We start from the raw sequence: 20721 nt of genomic DNA, 5'->3' as shown, positions 1-20721 counted from the left end.
CCCTTTACTTGATGCGTTGGAGGACGACTTGGGGGCGGTAGCGTCTTTTTCGTTTCTCGTTGGTGAAGTCGCGGTTCCATTGCTGGGCGGCGATGATGATGGCTTTTTTGTCGATCCCTGTTGGATCTTTAGCGGGAATCGGGATGCGGCACGGCTTCACGCGTGATTTGGACCTTACCTCGTCTACTGTAGTAGTCCCCTGATCGATGATCTCTGGTGTTTTCGGGGGGCTAGTAGGCTTGACTGCAGCCACTCCTTCCTCCTCTGTCTCGGGAACATTACTCTTGCCTTTCGTCCCCTTCGTTGTTTTCTCTCCTTCACCTTCGCCCTTGAACCAGTCATGCTGCCTCACTTCTTCAATGCTGATGCGCTCCTCGGGGTCATACTTTAGCACTTTCCGGAACAGATCAGCAAGCTGGAATACTTCTTCCTCGGGTAATCTCCACGGCGCATACGTCGGCGTCGGGACGTAGTCGACGTCTCGTTGATATTGTATATACCCGCGGTCGCTCCCTATAATCCCCTGCAGGTAATCCGCGTACCCGCTCCTCTCTGCCGCGTCCTGCCTGATCTCGTCCAAGTCCTCCTCAGTCGCGGATACGGGCTTCAAGTCTTTTGTCGTCGACGACGCGGTCCCGTCCGCCGGCACCTCCAGCTCCTCCTCGTCCGAGTCGCCGAACGATACCCCCTCCCGCCGCAGCTCCCGCTTCCAGGCCAGGCGGTAGGAGTCGGGCAGGGGCCCCAGCAGGGCCTCGAGGTCCAGCACGTAGTGCGGCCGCGAGATGTCGCTGAAGAAGTCGCCCCGGCCGCGGATCTCCTGCATCATGCAGATGAACGACCACACGTCGCTGGCCTCGCCCGTGTTGCCCGTGCGGAAGAGCACTCGGGCGCCGCCCATGGCGCCGGGATGCCCACGAAGTCGGGCGGGTCGCCCGCGCGGTACGAAATGCCAAAGTCGATCGTCGCCGTCTGCGTCTTGGGACCCAGGATGCCGATGTCGCTCCGCTCGACGAGGTACGCGGGCGCGCCGCTGCGCTCGGGCGGCGCGCTCCCGTCGGCCAGCCGGACGGCCTCGGTCCGGGGCTCCTCGAGGAGGGTCATCATCTCCTTCTTGCTGAGCTTCTCGACGTCGGCGACGTGCAGCACGATGTTGTCGCTCCGGAAGTCGCCGTGGCAGATGCCGTGGCCGTGGAGGAACTGCAGCGACTTCCCCGCCTGCGTCAGGATGTCCCGGATCGTGTCGGCACTCGCCTCGGCCTGGGACCGCAGGTTGGGGCCCGTGACGGGGAATACGAGGCACAGGTGGTGGCCGTTGGGGCCGTTGAGCCAAAAGTGCCGCGACGGCAGCATGACGCCGGCCGCCTCCCACTGCTCGCGCGTCACGCCTGGAGACCGCAGCTCCCGGATGATGTTGAGTTCCGGGTTGTCCTCGTGTGACTCGCTCGCCGCGATGATCTTAACCGCTTTCCAGTCTGTGTGGCCGTTGTACCCATACCCTTCTTGACACAGCCAGAAGGTGCCGAAGCCGCCGTGGCCCAGCTTGGCCACGACCTCGTAGTCGTCATGCAGCCGGTCCCCGCGCTTCACCGGATGAAACCCGCCCTCACGGTACGCCTCGATCTTCTCGGCCTCGATCTCCTTGATTGACTTGTACACCCTATCCCGCTTCCGCTGCGCCAGCGGAGAGGCGTTGTTGGCCCCTCCATCGGCTTGCGGCTCCGTTGCAAAGGGGGTGGACAGCCGGCCCCGGCATCGTCAAGGGAGGTAGAGGTGCTCGGGGCACCGCCCGGCTGATCGTGCGTATTATTCGAAGGACGGTCCATGGTTCGTCGGTTTCCAATTGTCCTGTGCACTAAGTGAGGTTAATTGTCTTTGTGTATATGAGATTGGACATTATCCAGGGCCCTTCTGTTCTGTTTCAGCTTGATATATTCCATGTTCTCGAGAAAGCTCCTTTAATCAATTTTCTCGCCCAAAGAAACGCCAAAGAGAACTGTTTTCAAGTCAGCTTTTCATTGACGAATTTCTTACACAAAGCAATGCTGCCGACTCTCTCTAAGAATATGGTCGGGTCAGCCCTCTTTGTACGAACTCGACCGTAAAACATGGCACTTCCGGGATGACATCAGATACTCGGTGAGTGAGAGCATAAGTCACTTCATCTTTGGATGTTAATAGTTGGAATAAACGAAGTTCTGAATTACTCCGCACATATGAGATGACATCCACTTAATACTGTGTTTACATCGGATCTCGTGTCTATAGAGCCACTCGACGACGTTTAACATATCATCATTTCTACATCCCACGTGAAATGACAACGAAACATGGTAGTATTCTGTCTATATACTTATACATCGGGGATCATAACCCTCATTGGTTATATAATTGCATATGACCCGTTTCATCTTGCTATTGCGTCTTCATTTCGCTGGTCTTACGCGTCCCTTTCCCCTTCCCCTCTTCCGTCTTGTCTTCCTTTTCGTTGTCCCCGTCCTTTCTGCTCTCATTTTTTTCCTTCTCCGCTGCCTTATTCTGCTTCGTGTTAGACCCTGGCTGTGCCCCGTCTTTCGAAACTCTGCTCTTGCTCGTCTTGCGTCTCTTCACTGGCTGCGGAGTACCGTCAGAATAGAGGCCGTAGTAAGCAGGATCCGTCACAGCTGCGGAATACTGACGGCGGTACCGGGATCTAGTTTGGTAGCGGGGTTTTATTACCATCTCGTACTTATTCTCTTTCTCCGGACGGCAACACTTGTAATACTCCCGAATTATATGGTTGAGTTCCGCCCTGTCGAAGGTGCCGCCGGTGCTGGACGAATGTCCGTGGATGCGAGGATCCATGGAGAAGGCTGGCATGGTCAGCGAGGACGAGAAGTCAATGATCTTGCCATGGAGGTAGTTATCCGGCTTGATGTCTCCGACCCATATACCGAGCTTGTGTAGCGAGTGCAGGTCTTCCATCATTTGAGGGATGTCGCTCTCCTGGAAGAGATGCTCCTTGTTCTGCCAGGAAAGTTTGCGCATTTGAAACCAATACTCCTCCAGACGCCTCTCAACTTCATCTTCATCTTCCTCATGTTCAGAATGCCAGGATGTGTCTGGCATGGGTGGTTCATTATGTGCCCTGTTATGCACCTCATCCTGCGCCTTATCCGGGACGTCGATGTATTCCTTGACGATTGCCATGATTGGCTCCTGTTCGTCATCTCTGCGGTTCCAATCGTAGGTCCCCTTCTTGGCCAGTTCCTTTTCGTGGGTCTCATCAAGCTGCATATACCCATGGCACATGATGGATAAGTCTTCTCTGTCGCACTCCTTCAACCTCCCATAAGCCCGACTTTCTCTCGAGAATTGACTTTTCTCTGCATTTATATCGTGCTCAGTGTAACCACATTCTTCCCGCTCTTTGTGGAATCTCCGGAAATGTAAGAGCCTCTCATCGTGATCTGGGTCATAGCCAGGGAATTTGAATTGATCAGCGTCAGCAAGATGGACTCAATGCCATACGGCAAACGGGACTAGATTACCATCTTCAAGGCATATACATCTCCGTCTATCCTCACTTTCCATACATATCCCGCAAAACCCTGTCCGAGTTGTTTGATAAAGTCGATATGGCATCTTTCCTCCGCGCTTTTCCCAAAGGGCATCAGCTTTGGCCCCATCGCCTTTGGGAGTGCAGCCATGCTGCAATGAAGTGGTTCCTTCCCAGCTTTCTTTACTGGGTTTTTTTCCTATAGTATTTCTTGCGACTAACAAATTGCCATTACGGACGGTGTAATGGTAACCTAGACACTCATTTCGTTGTGGACCATACATTTTCTATTTGCGGAAGTTGATGCTCTCTTTGTTTTCAAGGGGTCGTCTTTCAACCCGCGTTCTCACATCAGTCCAAATACTCGAGGCGCTTTCTGAAGATGTGCACGGCCACTGAGAACAGCCTACTCGTCTACACTGCTGAACAGATTGCCATCCCGCCTAGCCCTTTTACTATACAGTCTTTCTTTCTTCCGTCCTCTCGGGTTGCCTTATTGGACGATAACTCTTGACACTGGACACAAAACAAAATGGAATCCAAGGATGATTTCCTAGCGTAGGTTACACAACTACTTCGTCCTCTACTATGAGGATATCTTGAACACCTTATAACGGGGTCGGAATCCCGGGAGACGGAGACACGCTCACGGAGCACGGCACTGCAACAGATTCGTCTTAGCAAGGGGGTCAATACTTTTAGAGATGCTATATCCTTCCGCATGCCAAAGCTGACTGGGGAATATGACCCATAATAAGTACTACTTGCCCTTCAAATCCCATTACATACAGGCTGCCCCGCCACACTCAAGAAGATGGTCCGAGAAGATCTGGACCATGAATTCGGAATCTTGAAGAAAAGTCAGGCACAGCGGTATGTTAGCATCGGTACTGGCGATGCGGCTCTGTCGCGCGGGACGGGCCGATTGATTCAAAGGTCTGGAGATCAGGGACCGTTTAGGTAATTGTGTTTATGAGGTCTTTCGCTTGAACAGGGCGGCTCTGTGTATCTAGAGAGTGCTATGGCAATGGAGCAGGATAATGGAGTTCCCTCCAGATGCCATCTTGTCTCTTCCGTGCATTCCAAATCTCCAAAGATGAAATAGATGATTATTATAAGTTTCCTCCAGAATAGATAGAGGGGTAGTCACTCTCCCGGCGATAAAGCAAGTCCACCAATTCCCGGAGAACGGCCGCCGTGTCGCCATCGTCACCAACACCACAGGTATTTACAGGCTCCCTTTATTTTTAAGGTTCACTTCACTGTTTTTGCTCCGTGACGACGGGTGCATACTGTGGGGAGGGGCTAAAAAACGTGCCCACTCACACAATGCAAAAAGTAATCGTGGAGAGGCTGGGAATCGAACCCAGAACCTTTTCCATGCAGTTTAATGCTAAGGAAACGTCATACCACTAGACCACATCCCCATGTTGATGTCTAAATTTGTTCTTATGAAAATATAAGATAGATCTGAGAATGAGCCAACAAACCCTTGAACTTACACGCGAAGCACGAATTCCATCACAGAGATCTGGTCTGACGTTCTGGTGAAGCATGCTATCCATCTGTCTGGCCACCGGACGTCTGGATGTCGACGGCCCGGGCTGGTCGGACGGGCTGGGTCGGCCGCGGGGACATGGCGACCGGTTGGTGCGACCTGACTCATATGACAAGTAACTTGGTACAACGAGTGTGGTGAAACCGTTCAACTTATTATTGGTATCGGTTTTAGGTAGACGCTGTAAGTGCTTGCTAGCTGGCTGTGTTACGTGGAATAATACTAGACTTTCACGTCTGTCGAGGTAACGTAATGGGCACGGCACGCACATACCCGGAAGCCCGGTGGCAGATCGCGGGGGCTCGTTTGTCTCTCCATCTACCCAAGCCGAAGAGATGCCGCAGTTTCGTTTTTGTTTCTGCTGTATATGAAGAGGATTGACTCCGCACCCACATCTACTTACACACATACGTGCTGGCCATGGCAGGTGCTGCCAGCAAGACTACATCGGCTGCCTTTGTTTCTTTGCTTTTTTCTCTTAGGGTACAACGAGAGAGACATTGACACATCAGAAGACGTAATAAGTGAAATCCGGAAAGACATACACGTCTAACAGCACGCTTGACAGCTTCCCCGGCTCAAATTGGCTTCATGTCTAGTACAAGCTGATGCGTCGGCCGAAAGCGTGCCTCTGGCGCCATATCTCGAGCTACGGTGGGTCGCATGATCGAGAAATGTCGACTGAGCAATTCAGCCATTAAATAAGAGCTGTCGGGAGGTACTAATTAGCTGCATCTGCCGTGCAGCCCTCCTTGCATGGCTAGTATCGCTTAGTCAGACGATATCGTACTGGGTAGTAGCACACCTACTATGCATGGAGGTATGGGATTATATATCTGACGGGGATAAGGTGGTAGGTTGACAGCCAGGAGTTGGAGTCCGACCAGCTGCTGCCAATGGAGATGCCGAGCCTACCCCCTATACGCACCGAGTGCGTCAATCTAATGAACTCTGTTTTATTGTCGACAGTTGCCATGCACCCAGGTAGCCAGTCGCATTTGTCTTTGGAGTCTCACCCATTACTGGATGGGTGCAGTGCGGGCATGCCGGCCGGGAAGCCGGCAGTGGAAAAGACCCCCAGACAAAGAACAGGCCCCCGACGATCTAGACTCAGTGATGCCAAGACATCTGTGAGATATGAAAGAGGGCAAGGTTCATCAGGACGTAAATTGGGTGGTATTGCGTAGCCTTATGTCATGTCACAATCCTTGTCAATGTGCTGAGGGTGAACTTTTTGGGTGGTATTCTGAGAAGCAGACACAAATCAGAATGAAGCCTGCCAGCCCGTAGAGGTCTTGTGCTATTCCCAGCTTCGTGCAAAGGGCAGGAAGAAGCTAGGATCGACAGGGCCAGTGAGTACCTTAGGTAGCTTTGCTGCTTGCTTGATGCTTTTCTTGACCCGCCATTTATCAGTCGGGCTGCAATAGCTCTGTTGATCTCCAGGTAGTGAACAGCTTAGAGGTAGCTAGTCAGGTAGCTATCGAGATTTTCGATGCTGTCAACGGCGATGATATGCTAGGTTTCACAACAGGAACATGCTTGCCTTGTGGACGAACTGCGAGGGGATTGACTGGGCGGGCTAACAAACCTCCCAGTGATGTAATCGCTCTGACTGTGAGCCCTCCCAATTTTGCATGCTTCGTCTATGAGGGTGGTCTATGGGATGAGCTCACGGCGGTTGAGGGAAGTTGAGTTCCCTCAACAGCAGCATGGAAGACGACAACGAGGAGCCATGCGGCATCCTTATTAGGGGTCCTCTCCACCAGACGCATGAAGCACAGCGCTTTAGTTTTCCAGCTCTGCTGCTTGCATGGAAAGCATGCCAGATGGCTCGATTGGTTCCCAGTTGAACCCTGGAAGTTTCCAGGAATCGAGACTTACATAGAAACCAATGGGACTTCCCTTCCATCAATGCCATGCACTGCCTCTTTCTATTCTACTAGGAGGTTCAGGTTGATAGACAGCATGAAATAATAAGATTCATAGCAGAAGCCACCATCTCTCTCAAGCTTTCGCAAATCTCGTGGCATCTGACATTCTAGTCTTAAGCTGGGCCTCTTGAATTCAAACAATAGTCGAGTGAATTTCGTCTGCCCTGATCAAAGAAAGGACATATCATCCTCGTCCCATTCATCCTCGTCCTCCATTCTTCTCCTCTCTTTGGCTTCTATTTGCCACTACAGTATTTACCTCGCAGTTAGCCTACTGTAGGCTGTGAAAGCCCCCCTTGATTGGGCCCGCGAGATCCAAAATCCACGGGTAATCCACCACCGCATCCCACCACCCACCTTGCCTTGACAGCACTGCGACATTCCATCCATCGATCAATCCATTGATAGACCCAAGCCGATCAGTCAGTTCCAGTCCTGCGCAATGCAACGCAACGCTTTACGCTAGGCTAAGTGCGCAAAAGGGCAAGCATACTGTACCGAACCACAGCTGGCTGTCCCTGGATTATTTTATCCCCCGCTCCCACTGCCCACTGCCCACTCTCCAACCCCCCCGTCGCAGAGCCCTGCAACTTCAAACGACGAACCCAAACCTACGAAACCCAGCAAAAGCCCATTCTACCAGTAAACTTGTTACCAAACTGGGCACATCAACAACACCAAATAAATATTTCCGCCTTCCCACTACCACTCTCTTGCTACGACCCCCCATACCCGGCAACATGAACCCTCACCAGAAGAACAAGATCGACATCAAGGTAAGCTCTCCCAATTGCTCGTTTCACCCGCTGCGTGCTATCAGCCCACCCCACCTCATCCGCCCGCTACCCATCTCAACCCGCGCCCAACGCCCAGCAGAGCAAGCACAGCAGGACAAAGGAGTTTGGAGTCGGCAAACCAGTAGTACATATGTTCTATTGGTTGCATAAAAGACTACTTACTCGAACCCTCCATTTTCTGTTTGCCTTGCATTCGAGAGAGCAAGAGAGAATCATGTAACTGACATGGTGTTGCACGCCCTACCGCAGTCGCTCTCGCCCGACGAGCAGCGCCTCTTCCGCCTCTACGGCAAGCTGCCCTCCAAGTCGGACCACTTCGCCAAGCACCTGAAGGACCGCAAGTACTTCGACTCGGGCGACTACGCCATGTCCAAGGCCGGCAAGGGCGACAGCGTCGACACGGGCTCCGTGGGCACCCAGCACCCCACCCCCGAGAACGTCCCCCACCTCAGCTCCCCCAATGGCACCAACCCGGGCCACACCCAGCACCACGGCAGCATCTCGGGCTCGCCCGGCGGCCTGGGCGGGCCCGGCGCCCCATTGACGGGCCACCCGGGCACCAGCTCCTCCCCCATCAAGGAGAGCAGCTTCCTCAACCGCGAGACGAGCGCCGACGACGCCGAGGAGAAGGAGAACGCAGCGGCGGCGGCGGCGGCCCCGGCTACAGAAGGCGGTGCCGAGCCCCAGGGTATCCCGATCCGAAGATAGAGAGATAGGGACAGGCACATTTTTTGGCCTCTTCCTCATCTAAAAGAAGAGAAGAGACCCGATACAGAAAGATAAAGAAAAGGGCCGAGAAGAGGCGGTGCCCCCCCCCCATAGAACGTTGGGACTTCACGCGCGGCGTTCGAAGACAGGCACCTACAAGATCTCGGCTAATCTAAAACAATAGCGCTCAAAAGTCGGTGTACTATCGAGAGAGAGAAAGAGAAACGGGTGGTCTACGCCTAGACTCCGAGGGCATCTATCTATCTCTCACACGGAAAGATATTCTCATACCACGCCTCTCAAAGTGGCTCCCGGGCCACAAACACTCACTTCTGGAGTTGAATTGCTATTCTGGTAGGAATGGTGTACAGTGATCCCAACAAGGGGAGGTCTACTCTCTTGGGAGGCCACTAAACATCCGCCATAAGGAATACTTTGGCGGTGAGGGGGGAAAGCTGTTATTTGTTCCGTTTCACGAAGGCTACGAGGGAACCAGTCTCATGGCGTTTTTCTGGGTTGATGCTTTGTTTTGTTTCCTTTGCTCTGATATCATGGCATGAGAATTACGGGTTCATCACAAGACCCGATTTGTGTGTTCCATCGTCGTTGGTGCCCGCCGCTGACGCTGGGTGCGGTCATCTCCCTGTTTCGATATACCGTTGCGCACCAGCCAGACAGCTATCGAGCTCTACTACTTGCGTTCGTCGTACATGTTATTAGTGGTACAAATGCTACCGATAAACCACACGATATTTAGCCACACTACTCATGTCTCGAAAATGTGCAAAGATACAGCCAATATTCTGTTCTGGCAACGTGATTGATCATATGAAGATCGTTCGCAGCTTAACATAAGCTACCATCGTTTCTATTCATTTCTTTATTTTTTGTCTATGCCGTGAATCATGACTAACGTGCAATCGCCTTTATTTCATGAAGTGCCATATTCCAAACTCTCCCACAATATATAGAAGGTCCCTGCTGATGCCCAGCATCACATAGTCAGGGCCTTGATAGCCATAGCCTTGGCACCATCGAAGGTCTTGTTTCCTCCGATGAAGCCAGCAGCGTGAACGAAAACACCGCCGGGAATACCTGTGATGCCGTCCAGCGCCTCGTCTCTGGCACCCCTCCAGGGCTCGGGCAAAGGCTTTCTGCTCTGAAACGAGTCCTTGGACTCGGGCACACACTGTATTCTCCACTTGGCGTCGGGCACCGGCTTCTCGGCGTACAGCACGTACAGCACCTTCTTGTCGAGGTTGCCCTCGGCGTCCTCGAGGGTGTAAAGGTGGTCCTTCCAGGGCACGCTCTGGCCCTCGAGCACCATGACGCGGCCCTCGGGGTCGTACTCGAGGCGCTTGTTGTAGGCGGCGCGCACGATCTCGCGGGCGGGCAGCCAGGCCTTAGCGTAGTACTCGAGGTCGCGCGCGAACTCAGTGCCGATGCGCTCGCTCGCCTCGACGAAGCGGGCGTCCTCGGCGGCCTGGGCCTCGGCCGGGTCCGCGGGCGTCGGGTCGTTCCAGTTGGGGTTCAGGCGGCCGACCATGGCGCCGAGGGTGAAGGCGCCCTCGGCGAAGCGCTTCTCGAGCCCCGCGGCGGCGATGGCGGTCGGGTCGTAGGACGAGATGCCGTTGTCGTGGGCGTCGAGGGCCTCGACGAAGGACTCGTACAGCTTGTTCCACAGCAGGCTGACCTCCTCGCTGTCCTCGGCGTGCTTGTTCTGCAGCTGCTGCGCCACCAGCTGGCGGCCGAAGTGCAGGTAGACGAGGCCCGCGCTGCTCAGCTTGGTCGGGCGGCCCGGGAAGGTGGTGGCGAAGGGGCGCTGGTGGTGGTCGTAGCGGTTCTTGGCGGCGTCATACTCGCCGCCGACGTCGACGACGGTGTGGCACGTCTCCAGCAGGGCCGGGTCGCGCGTCCGCACCAGGCCGGCGTCGCGGTAGGCGGGCAGCTGGCGCAGCATGTAGACGGCCAGGGCCTCGTCGGCGTGGAAGTGGCCGTTGTGGGTGCCGATGGTCAGGCCCGACGAGCCGGAGGTCTTGAGACGCTTGGATGCTTGTTCGGCCATTCTGAGGAAGCTGCGGAGCATGAAATTTTCAATTGGTTTTCGTACTGGCTGGCGGCGACCTCTCTGCTTTTTTTTTTAATTTTTTTTTAATTCTGTCTCGGTCTCTGTTGGATAGGACTGAGATAGATTGGTAGGTGGTAGAAGGTGGGATGGCTAGATTGACCCAGAAGTAGCTGTTGATGGTGGGGTTGATGAGATTTCAGGGTACCTGGCTTTCTAGCGTCGGCGTCGGCTCAACATGGCGCCCCCCAGTGCCCAGCCCGTTTAGAAGGAAGAACGCGACACGCTTCCAAGCTCCAACCCCCAAAATTGGGAGTACCGTAGCTGGGCATGGGCCTTTTAGCAAATGGAACATTGAAATGATGGACTCATTCTCATTCAATGCTGCTGCATCCGGGAGCGAAAGGCTCGAACAACATACTCTTATCACTGTGATGGAGAGAATACAAACTTGACTTGACTTTTCTTTACTTTTCTTTACATTGGCTATCTACAGTCTACAGTACAAACAGTGCTTATCTATTTCGCTTCCGGTTATCGTCACAATTCGAACCTTCAACTTTCCAAACCAGCTACCTACAGTACCTAATCTAATCCCCAAACCAGCCTTGCTTACTTCTGTCGCACCCAAAACAAGTGCAGTGTACAATCCTGACACCAACGCCAACTCCCAATTCATTTATTTCCTTCTCGCCAACACCTCTACCTACTACCACCATCGCGACCACCACGTAATTCACGTCGCGTCGCCCTTCGACATGGACGACACCAGCATCAAAGCCGAGCCCGGCTATCGGGATCGCAGCCTTGATGATGCTGATAGAGCCCACGCGAAGCCATCCTACAAGTCCTGGAAGAAGAAGTACAGAAAGATGCGCCTGCAGTTCGACAATCGCATGCAGCAGAGCGAGGATCTGCATCAGTTGGAGCAAAAGGCTCTACAGACTGCCAAGCGCCTGGCCATTGAGAATGAGTGAGCATCGCCAACCCCATCGTCACTTTGGATACCTTACTAATTGCATCCTTGCAGCCGTCTGATGGACATGCTGATCAGCATCAACGAGTCGCCTCAAATCCCTCCAGAGCGCCGCATAGACTTGAACGTGGAAGAGGAGGACGACGAAACCGAAGACGAGGAGGTCGCAGCTCAAAAGCCCACCAAGTCCCTGAGACGATTGATTGAAGAGGTCCCGCACCATTCATTCGCCGCCACAGTAGAGCACCTCCCCGAGGTCTTGGAAGAAATTGAGCCCAAAGACCCTGAGCTCTACCCGATCTCGTTCCTCAAGGCCGACGATGTCGACAACTACATCGCTGAACTCGATGCACGCATCGGTCTCAAGGCCAAGCCTGCGATCCCCCCTCCTGCTTCTAGCATCCCCAGTCACAGCGGTGCCGCGGCCAACTTCGCTCTGCGCAACCCCACCAGTGTCTACAACTGGCTTAGGCGGCATGCACCGAAGACGTTCTTGCAAGACCTGGAGAAGGAAAAGGACAAGGATAAGGCCAAGGAGAAGGAGAGAGACCACGACCACGGTGAGAAGATCGAAGTGGGCAGCAAGCGTAAGAGCACTGCCAAGAGCGGCAACAAGCGCCAATCCACCGCCAGTCGTAAGGATCCTGCGGAGACGATGGACTATGAAGATGAGGCTGGGTATGATGGCCCGTCCATGGGTAGCGTAAGAGGCAAGCGGAAGAGGGAGGACGATGCAGGCTACCGCCCAAAGGGAGGCGCAAGTCGACCCACCAAGAAGCGTAAGAGCAGAGACCTGGGTTCGAGTACGCCTAGGGGTCGTAAGTCGATCCCGTAGTTGGCAAAGGTGACGAACTGATCGCGACTGGTATTGGCGCATACGGTACGAAACAGCACTTTACGGCGCTCTGGGGGAAACAAGGATATACTACTATCTCATGGCGAATGGGTTGGGCTGGGCTCTCGGATTTCATGGATGAAGGAGACGTTGTAATATAGGAAAATCGGTGGCTTTCCAGTTGCCTATGCCCCTAGATATGGGCTCACACAAAATTGACACAAACACTCACTGCGTTGGAAGGGGTTAATGATGCCAACCCCCTTGAGGAATCCCGTCGAGAGAATGATATGCCGCAGCAGTCGTGGCCGTCCATCGAGATCCACGGGACGCTTCAGCTTTGCTTGCGCTATAGCTCCAAAAGCGTACAGTGGCGCCTTGTACTCTTTCGTTTCAGCCACCTGGGACATCAATCACGCTCGATACCAATGAATTAAGTGAGGTTACAGCTGAGAAAACCGGGTGTAAAAAACAAAAAGCACCGGATAATTGGCCCAGGCCATCTTCAAGTCCCAGTCCATTGGGTTCTTATGTTAACCCTTAGACAAACTTATAGGGCTTCTTGTGGCCATACTGCATAAAACAGGTATCAGTGGTCTTGAGGTACTTGAAAACGCCATCCCCACTCTGCCCGAGCTTTTTCTTATAGTCAAATACCCCCCATAATAAGCTGCCTACTCACCTCTTACAACAGTCTGCCTTGGCTTGATTACCTGGATTACTTACTGTCTGGCATAGAAGACCTCCAAGTTGTTTGTTTGTGCCTGTCTTGTCTATTTTCCTCTCCCCTCCCCAAAAAGGGAAAAAGACGTGACTGACACCGAAGAAAGACCCAACCAAAATGCCTGAGCAAAAGACCTACATAGTCGAGCACCTCGACCCGGAGCTCGGCCCCTGGTCGGCCCTCGAGTACCGCGCCATCGCGCGCGAGACGGCCGGCTGCAAAGGTGTCTTCATGCTCTCGTCGCTGCCCGAGGGCTTCCAGGTCCCCGAGGAGCTCAAGCAGGAGTCCGCCTTCCGCGCCGAGACTCGGGGCGTCGAGGAATTGTACCCTGAGGGCAAAGGCAAGGAACGGGTCTGTCTGCTGGACCCGGCCGCCGAGGAGGACTTAAACCCGGACGACAAGCGGGACTTTGACGTGTTTCTCTTTGGGGGCATCTTGGGTAAGTTTCTGACTTTGATTTCTCCTGTTCTCCCCTCCTCTCTCGTGATACTTTCTTGCATTGTCCAAGGATAGAGGGAGGTATTGGAGCCAAGATGCTAACCTCATGATACAGGAGATGACCCACCACGCGGTACGTTCTGATCTCACAGACCTTATATCGGTTGCCGATATGAATGGGGGCGATGTCCACTGACATGATGACCTCTCCGGCCTTTAGATCGCACCTCGGAGCTCCGCAAGAAAGGGTTCACAGGCCGTCGGCTGGGAACCATCCAGATGACGACCGATACCGCGGTCCGAGTGACGCGGATGGTGGTTGAAGAGCAGTGTACGTAGTAATCCCCGCCACCACCACCATCATCCCCTTATACTTGCCACGTTCATAACTAACGAAAGATGGGGATCCAGTCACCTTGGACATGATCCCCTACCTCGACCACCCCGAGCTCAAGTTCGGCGACAAGGAGAGCACCGAGATGCCGTTCCGCTACGTCAAGGGTAAAGACGGAAAGCCGATAATGCCCGAGGTGAGCCAGACTACTTACTCTCTTCTCATTTCCTCCTCCCAACTGATTCGCGACGTTACTAATATCCTTTGTGTTGTAGGGCATGGTCGACTTGATCAAGAAGGATGCGGATAAGAGCATTGATGACTTGTTCTAATTGGATACTTGATATGCATATAGTGAACAAAAGAGCACTACTTGTGTCCTACAAATGTAACACCCTTCTACGTCATGTCGGGTTTCGGTAGAACGGCTGACGCAGAGGCTCTGAAGGGGCTTCATGATTAAAGAATACAAATCTATATGATGATATTATCTGCCAGCAGCAGATATGGAGCCCACCGTACCATGACATGCAATGTCTCATTCCCTCCGAACCCAAGCCATCGATGGGTATCATTTCAAAAACTCGCTCGCTTAATCCCATCACGTGAAGGTCAAACCAAGAACACCATGCCCAGTCCGACCGCCCTCCCCCTTTCCAGCCATATTAAACCATTTTTACCACCTATCGTGGGCACCCGAACCCAATGGGCCACATGCTTGCTCGTGAGGTGCAAACTACCCCGACTTCCGCCACCAGGAACGCTTTCTGGCGTGACCCTGCCCCTCCACCGGACCCCGATCCGTCGCCGGCTGCGTGTCCAGCTGCTGCGTGTTGTCGTCCATGACCTTCTGCGCGTTATTGACGGCCTGGGCGTGGGCCTCGCCCGGCGGCTGGCCCTCGGCGCCAGTCTGGACGTCGTCGGCGTCCTCCTGGGCGAAGAGGTCCATGATCTTGCCCTTGCCCGTCGCGCGCTGGTAGATGGCGAAGGTGGTGCCGAACTCGCGGTGGGCGCCGACGTGGATGACGTCGAGTAGCTCGACGGCGAAGTTCTGGCAGTTGTTGCTGATGAGGTTGTAGGCCGGGCGGCGCGCGCGCATGTTGTGGATGACCATCTCGGCGGCCTGGCGCAGGGCCTCGTCGTTGAAGCGCGTCTCGCCGACCTCGAACGTGTGCCAGGTGCCGTCGGCGCGCTGGGCCGGGTCGACGCGCTCGTTGGTGTATATGACGTCGAGGTGCTCGTCCATCCAGAGCTGGTGCGCGTAGTCGCCCACCAGCACGGCCCAGTGCTGCGTCGGGTCCGGGTACGCCCGGATCTTCTCCGTGATCATCTTGCCCAGGCCCGTCTGCTCGGCGAACCACTTGCCGGCGAGGCCGGCGACCGGGTGCCAGCCGATCTCGACCTTGCGGTGCGGGCCGTGGGCGACGGCCTCCATGGGCGGCACGGCGTTGGGCCGGGCGCCCAGGCCCAGGCCCTTTTCCAGCGCGAGTTTGCCCTCGAGGAAGCCCTTGACGGTGCCCTCTTCGGCTTTGTCGTAGCTGGTTTTGCTGTATCCCTCGGGGTTAGTTCAAACAACTGGTTTTCGCTTTGTTTGGTGGTTCGGATTGGGTGTCGCAATTTACTACTTACAGGAATGCGCCGAACTTGTCACGCTTCCGCTCGCGGTGAGCCTTCTCTTCCTCGGTCTCCTCCACCTGGGTCATTATGTCCGTTACTTGACCACCAGCCAGTGAGAATATAAAAGGCCTAAATCAAAGATGAAAATCGCAAGCGGTGAAGGATCGAAATCTGAAGACGACTGACCAAGGCCTGAGTGGTAGTCTGTACGTACTATTGAACCTAGGCTTATTGGAAGGTGGGGTTCTGGACAATGAACAAGCCGGGACGAGGTAGTCTTCGAGTTGGCTCTTGGAGGAGGGTCTAGATGCCAACCAACTTGGCACGGCACGGGATCCAACAGGTCGAGAAGATTCCTAGTAACTAAGTACTCACTCAATGTAAACACAAAACGATCAAGTGCGCGCTAACAGAGCTATGAAGTATGCCCGGGATTCACGGGTGCTTGATGTGATGTGGTATGTGGTGGTAGTGGTTGCCATAAGCCTCGGCGCAACGCAAGAGAGATCCTTTGATTCATTTCATTTCAGGTCAGCTTGACAATTTGTGGCAGGGAGGTAGTAGTGCAGGTAGCGCCGCCTCAGACACACGCAACGAGGCGAGTGTGCCAGCGTGCCTCCGTCTGGCTGCTGATTGGCAAAAGTCGGGCGGCAGGCTCGGAGAGGGATGATGACGCATCGCACAGAGTTTCCAAGGGACACAGCCACCGTAATGGCGTGCGGACGCTCCCGTTACTGCGAATCTGCCAAGGTAGTTGGGGAGGGGAAGATGTCGCGATCTCGGGGTAGACGGCACCATGTTAACGAATACTTGGATACACACGAACCTTGATTGGATTTAATGTTAATAAAGTTGCTTAGAAAGACGTGGGCATCAAATCCGATCCCATCAGGTTAGCGCATATAAGTGCCGATCCCGAGCCCCATATATGCGCGGCCTCATTCCGCCACGTTCCAGCAGCATGGCAGGCGAGATGCCTCTTCTTTGTTGCTTTATATTACTCTCTTTCCCAACCAAAAATCATTGAATTGGGTGCCCCATATCATTTGCTACGTCCAATACATATGCTCATAACCTCATGCTCGAACTCCAAGGGCATGTCTTCTCGAATGACGAGAGTACTGTCAACCTGTAGACGAACCTTTGGCCACTGAGGTTCAGAATAGGGGCAAGACGGGAATCATCACCCAGCTTTGGTAGTCAGGCTCGATGGAGTGATTGCAAGCACTTCACATAACTTGTTCGCATACGGTCCTAATGATTGGCCGGCTTCAGACTCATCTTGATCAGTTCATCGTTCGCTAGTATAAAACGAAGGATGCGGCATGCGGCACGCAGCTCTATAGTAAATGGCTCTCCATCGCCAAGCTTAAAAAAGTCAACACAGGTTGTAACTATGAAAGGAGGCTGGATGTTCTCTCGAGACTGAACCAATCCATCATTACCATTCGACACAGTTCAGACTTTCCCATCAACACTTCTCTCTCGTCTGATCCAGCAGATATATATCATCCCAAAACATCCTACAGATCAATAGTAACCAACTCCAATCATTGATTCTGTAATACGTAAGGGACTGAAAATTGAGTGCCTTCAACGGCAGAAGACGCACCCATCACCTTCGTCGCGACATTCATCGCCACCGTCTACCAATGTATTCGGACAAATACGAACAGCCCGCTGAGCCAGATCGCCTGTTAGGCCAGTCTCTTTTACGACGAGCGGTTGCTGCTTTCACCCCCCTTTTCACCAAGTAGCCGTGAAAGTAGAAGCACCGGTTCCCCCAACGGCTAGGACTTCTTGAGTCGACGGCGAAAACGGGCCCTTCCGCCCTTTTAACTGCGGAATCGGTGACTCGGTCCTTGAACGCACCGGCGAATTCAATTCAGTCTGCACCGTCAACCCCGTGACGATCAACTGATCCCACCTCCCACATGCAGCAGAACTGGCATTGCTAGATTTCCCCCGACGAAATTTGGGCCAAGAAGCACAAAGGGGTAGTAAAGGGACAAGAGGGATGATTTTGTAGTTGCTTGGTGAGGCCGCGAGGGGGAGAGAAAGGGGTGGTTGCTCTTGGCATTCTGGAAAAGCCCATGCGAGAATGTGTAAGTAGACCTTCCTTCCTCGACCGGACACAGGCCGGTACAATGTGTCTAACAACACATTATAAGTGGAGTGCTCGCATCCGAGCAAGCGCCCAATAAAAGAAGTATTTTCCCCTGTACCATCTACCTTGTGTATACCTGCTGTCAATGCCCGAACATGGTTGGGGAAAATCGCATCTCGCTCAAGGGGCGTGCGAGTCCCCCACTCAATGTGGGATGTAGATGCTAGCATTCTCTGCGTAGTAACCCATCAGGTCCGCGTATGCCTTTCTGAGCTCCTCGATATCGCTGTACTGCCCTGACAGGTTGCCAAAGCAGCCCTTCAGGTCCATCAACCGAGCAGTGACGCTGAGGTTGCCCGAGTACAGCTCTACTGACGTCTCCTCGACCACCTTGTTCAAGATGATTTCGACCAGAAAAGGATCAAACGCCGGGGGGCTGTCCGCCCTGTTGCTACCCTGATCTTCACTGTCCGTATCGCTTGCTATCGTCGTCCCGGCCACCGACGAGGTGGTGGAAGGACTAGGACTGGTCGATGCCGGATGAGTGTTGGCCCATCCGTGGAGAAAGTCCTCCATGGGAGACTTCGGGAATTTGACAATGGCCTCCAGTTCAGCACTGCTAGGCTGGCCTTCTGCAGGTATGGGCTTGATAATGACCGAATCCGGATCGTCCTTCAGATTATCAAAGACCTCCTGAACCGTGGCGCGCGAAACCTCGATACTGGGCATGGCTTTTTTCGGATAAGCTCGGATGAAGCCGATGGAGAAGCTGCGCATAATGTCGAGCACCATCTTCTTATCACGGAAGCTGCCGGCCATCGTATCCATGAAACACTCCAGGATAACCCTCTCGAACTGAGCAAGAACTCCGTCCGAGCCGGACTGCCGCAAAGTGGTGAAAAGTTCATGGAACGCGTGTCCCTTGACGGTGGTGAGCTGGTCGATGTACCCCATGAAATTGACAGCCAGTTCAGGGTCAAATCGGGCGAGATCATACGCGCCGTAGAAAGCGGCGAGGATGAGCCAGGGGTTGGGGTCGAGCCAGGGGTTGGAGTCCAGCATCCCCTTAAACATACCGAAACAGTGGTTAAGTAGTGCGAAGCCCAGCGCGCTCCGTTTCTCATGTAGAAAGTTTCGGGCTATCCCAATAGTGTAATCCAGTAGTAGGTCTTCCCTGCGGCCGCGTTATAGGCCGGTCCTAAAGCGCCCGAACTCGGATTTTCACTGGACCTGGTGTCCATATGCACGATATAGGACCTTATCATATGCACTAAGGCGAATCAGAGTCAGCATCGCACTCGGATGTATGGAGAGCCCGTACCATCCGAGAACAGGATGACTTGGGCATCCCCATGCCAGAAGAAGTATATGAGGCAAACGGTAGAGAGGGCCACTCAAAGGTGATGACGTACTGGACCGTTCGGCATGCTTCAGGCTACCTGGCGACTCAACCTGTCGTGGGAGGACCATGCCATATAGGATCTGAGCTGGTTCGGCATTGGGAGAACCGCCGGACCCGGACCGAACATATCGGGTCATGCGCCTGCTCAGGTTGCGAACCACCACGGTACCGTTTGGGCTATGTGCTGTTGGCGGCGTGTTCTGTTGGCGGGGGCGGATCAAGAAGTCCTCAAAGACTTTGGAGTTGAGATTCTTCCGCAGATTCCATTTCCTGAAATGGTCCTATATTGTTGGATCAGTGATGACAATGTAACGTAGAGAGGAAGTAATGACGGCATCAATAGCAATGCACCGCTATGTACTGGAGAATACATGATTTCCCCCTGTGTATGTCGAACATACCCAGGGTGGATTTGGATAGCATGAAAATAAAAAAGGAGTCAATGCTCTTCTCACCTTGTACATTTTGTAACTGCGCAAAGTCAGTATGCATACTCTGCGATGACGACACTCCATGAAAACGAGTAAGACCGAGTTGATTGACGAGCTTACGTGGCGTGAAACTGGTATGAATCCCTCATAATCTCCGCAACCTCTTTCAGAGGGCGGTCCTCAAATATGTAAAGCTGGGTAATGATGCCCTGACGCTGGCTCCAGTCAAAAGGCCGGGCATACTGCTGAGCATGCGACATGGTAGTGGCGGGACAGTTGGTCTTCAGCTTGTTGTTGTTGTTGTTGTTGTTGTCGTCGTTGATTATGTTGCTGATCTTGCCGAAAGAGGTGGCGGCGTTGGGGTCTTTTGGACGATAAGGCGCCTTCCGAACAGTAAGGGTTTGGTGACTTCCTCTCATTGCGGCAGGGAATTGGGAACCTGCCTAGAGGAGGAAGCATTTGCATCTGAAGACGTCGAGAACGGACGGTAGCGACCACGAGAGAAGATGGATGATGATGATAATGATGATGATGATGGTGATAATGATAATGTCCAAATCGCTAGGTTAATCTTGATCGAATGCAAAGGATCTAACCTATAATCTGACATACATCCGCCGTAACGTGTGTCTCAGGGCGGCATGCTCTGTTAGTCGATCTGACCCAGATCAGTGCGGCCCATTGTTTTTCCACACGCAAGCGAGGAGAAGGATATATATAGTAGTAGGATCGCAGATGGGAGGCTTCCAATTCATTCCATGCCGAGGTTGGTAGGGAAATAGAGGTGCATATCGCAGATGCGATGTAACTACGCGTACAACGCGAAGGAGACGGCAATACCGTACGTGCATTCTTTGTGGGCTCATTATGCGCCAAGCATCAGCCTATGGGATCTTGATCATGAACGAGGACATTCTGAGCATTCAATCAATCAAACACTCCAGCCAAGAATAGAGGGCAGTAAGTCAACCTCGGCGGGCTTGCTTCTCCTCGTGGTGGTGTTGCACCTGCATTTAGGCACCTGGCCGTCCACCCAGAAGCCCGGCTACGAAAAAGTACGGAGTACCTGCCTGGCTGACCCCCGTAGTGGACGAGGGCAATCCCCACCTTCCTCCGGATTTGCCCATCTCACGGCATCTGGAATTGATGTTCTTGGCAGGCAACAGTGCCGTCGATAGGGGGGTTATATCAAGCACTACATATATACCTGCATGCAACGTGACCTTTATGTACAATCCCCTAATGTTGAGGCCAAGCCAATGT

The 20721-nt window shown here is 53.5% G+C and overlaps 8 protein-coding genes across 8 annotated transcripts; 3 read left to right on the top strand and 5 right to left on the bottom strand.

The window, feature by feature from the left end:
* Nucleotides 1–4: 4 nt before the first annotated feature.
* On the bottom strand, nt 5–1671 carry PG994_006148 (kinase-like protein; the record flags this gene model as incomplete). Its single annotated transcript, XM_066857557.1, has 2 exons — nt 5–853; nt 916–1671. Coding segments are annotated over 2 exons (1605 nt in total), but the record flags the coding sequence as incomplete, so codon positions are not given.
* A 741-nt stretch (nt 1672–2412) lies between these two features.
* PG994_006147 (kinetochore Sim4 complex subunit FTA2-domain-containing protein) lies at nt 2413–3686 on the bottom strand (the record flags this gene model as incomplete). Its single annotated transcript, XM_066857556.1, has 2 exons — nt 2413–3435; nt 3528–3686. 2 exons carry the CDS (start codon nt 3684–3686, stop codon nt 2413–2415), a joined length of 1182 nt encoding a protein of 393 aa, XP_066716825.1.
* A 4078-nt stretch (nt 3687–7764) lies between these two features.
* On the top strand, nt 7765–8529 carry PG994_006146 (Endosulfine-domain-containing protein; the record flags this gene model as incomplete). Its single annotated transcript, XM_066857555.1, has 2 exons — nt 7765–7800; nt 8071–8529. The coding sequence occupies 2 exons, from the start codon at nt 7765–7767 to the stop codon at nt 8527–8529; spliced, it is 495 nt and encodes a 164-aa protein (XP_066716824.1).
* Nucleotides 8530–9523: 994 nt separating this feature from the next.
* Nucleotides 9524–10594, bottom strand: PG994_006145 (uncharacterized protein; the record flags this gene model as incomplete). The annotated part of the gene is made up of 1 exon (XM_066857554.1): nt 9524–10594. The coding sequence occupies one exon, from the start codon at nt 10592–10594 to the stop codon at nt 9524–9526; it is 1071 nt and encodes a 356-aa protein (XP_066716823.1).
* Nucleotides 10595–11352: 758 nt separating this feature from the next.
* On the top strand, nt 11353–12405 carry PG994_006144 (IEC3 subunit of the Ino80 complex- chromatin re-modelling-domain-containing protein; the record flags this gene model as incomplete). Its single annotated transcript, XM_066857553.1, has 2 exons — nt 11353–11567; nt 11625–12405. 2 exons carry the CDS (start codon nt 11353–11355, stop codon nt 12403–12405), a joined length of 996 nt encoding a protein of 331 aa, XP_066716822.1.
* Nucleotides 12406–13246: 841 nt separating this feature from the next.
* PG994_006143 (Protein arginine N-methyltransferase SFM1) lies at nt 13247–14233 on the top strand (the record flags this gene model as incomplete). The annotated part of the gene is made up of 5 exons (XM_066857552.1): nt 13247–13568; nt 13683–13700; nt 13788–13898; nt 13979–14097; nt 14177–14233. 5 exons carry the CDS (start codon nt 13247–13249, stop codon nt 14231–14233), a joined length of 627 nt encoding a protein of 208 aa, XP_066716821.1.
* Nucleotides 14234–14637: 404 nt separating this feature from the next.
* Nucleotides 14638–15604, bottom strand: PG994_006142 (uncharacterized protein; the record flags this gene model as incomplete). The annotated part of the gene is made up of 2 exons (XM_066857551.1): nt 14638–15448; nt 15531–15604. The coding sequence occupies 2 exons, from the start codon at nt 15602–15604 to the stop codon at nt 14638–14640; spliced, it is 885 nt and encodes a 294-aa protein (XP_066716820.1).
* Nucleotides 15605–17829: 2225 nt separating this feature from the next.
* Nucleotides 17830–19877, bottom strand: PG994_006141 (uncharacterized protein; the record flags this gene model as incomplete). Its single annotated transcript, XM_066857550.1, has 5 exons — nt 17830–18799; nt 18851–18895; nt 18947–19308; nt 19483–19498; nt 19579–19877. The coding sequence occupies 5 exons, from the start codon at nt 19875–19877 to the stop codon at nt 17830–17832; spliced, it is 1692 nt and encodes a 563-aa protein (XP_066716819.1).
* Between the last annotated feature and the right edge of the window lie 844 nt (nt 19878–20721).

The sequence above is a fragment of the Apiospora phragmitis genome (assembly GCF_038363925.1).
Source record: "Apiospora phragmitis strain CBS 135458 chromosome Unknown utg000006l:1.0-5683423.0:1.0-5690449.0, whole genome shotgun sequence".
Classification (NCBI taxonomy): Eukaryota; Fungi; Ascomycota; class Sordariomycetes; order Amphisphaeriales; family Apiosporaceae; genus Apiospora; species Apiospora phragmitis.
This window is presented reverse-complemented; position numbering and strand designations above follow the sequence as displayed.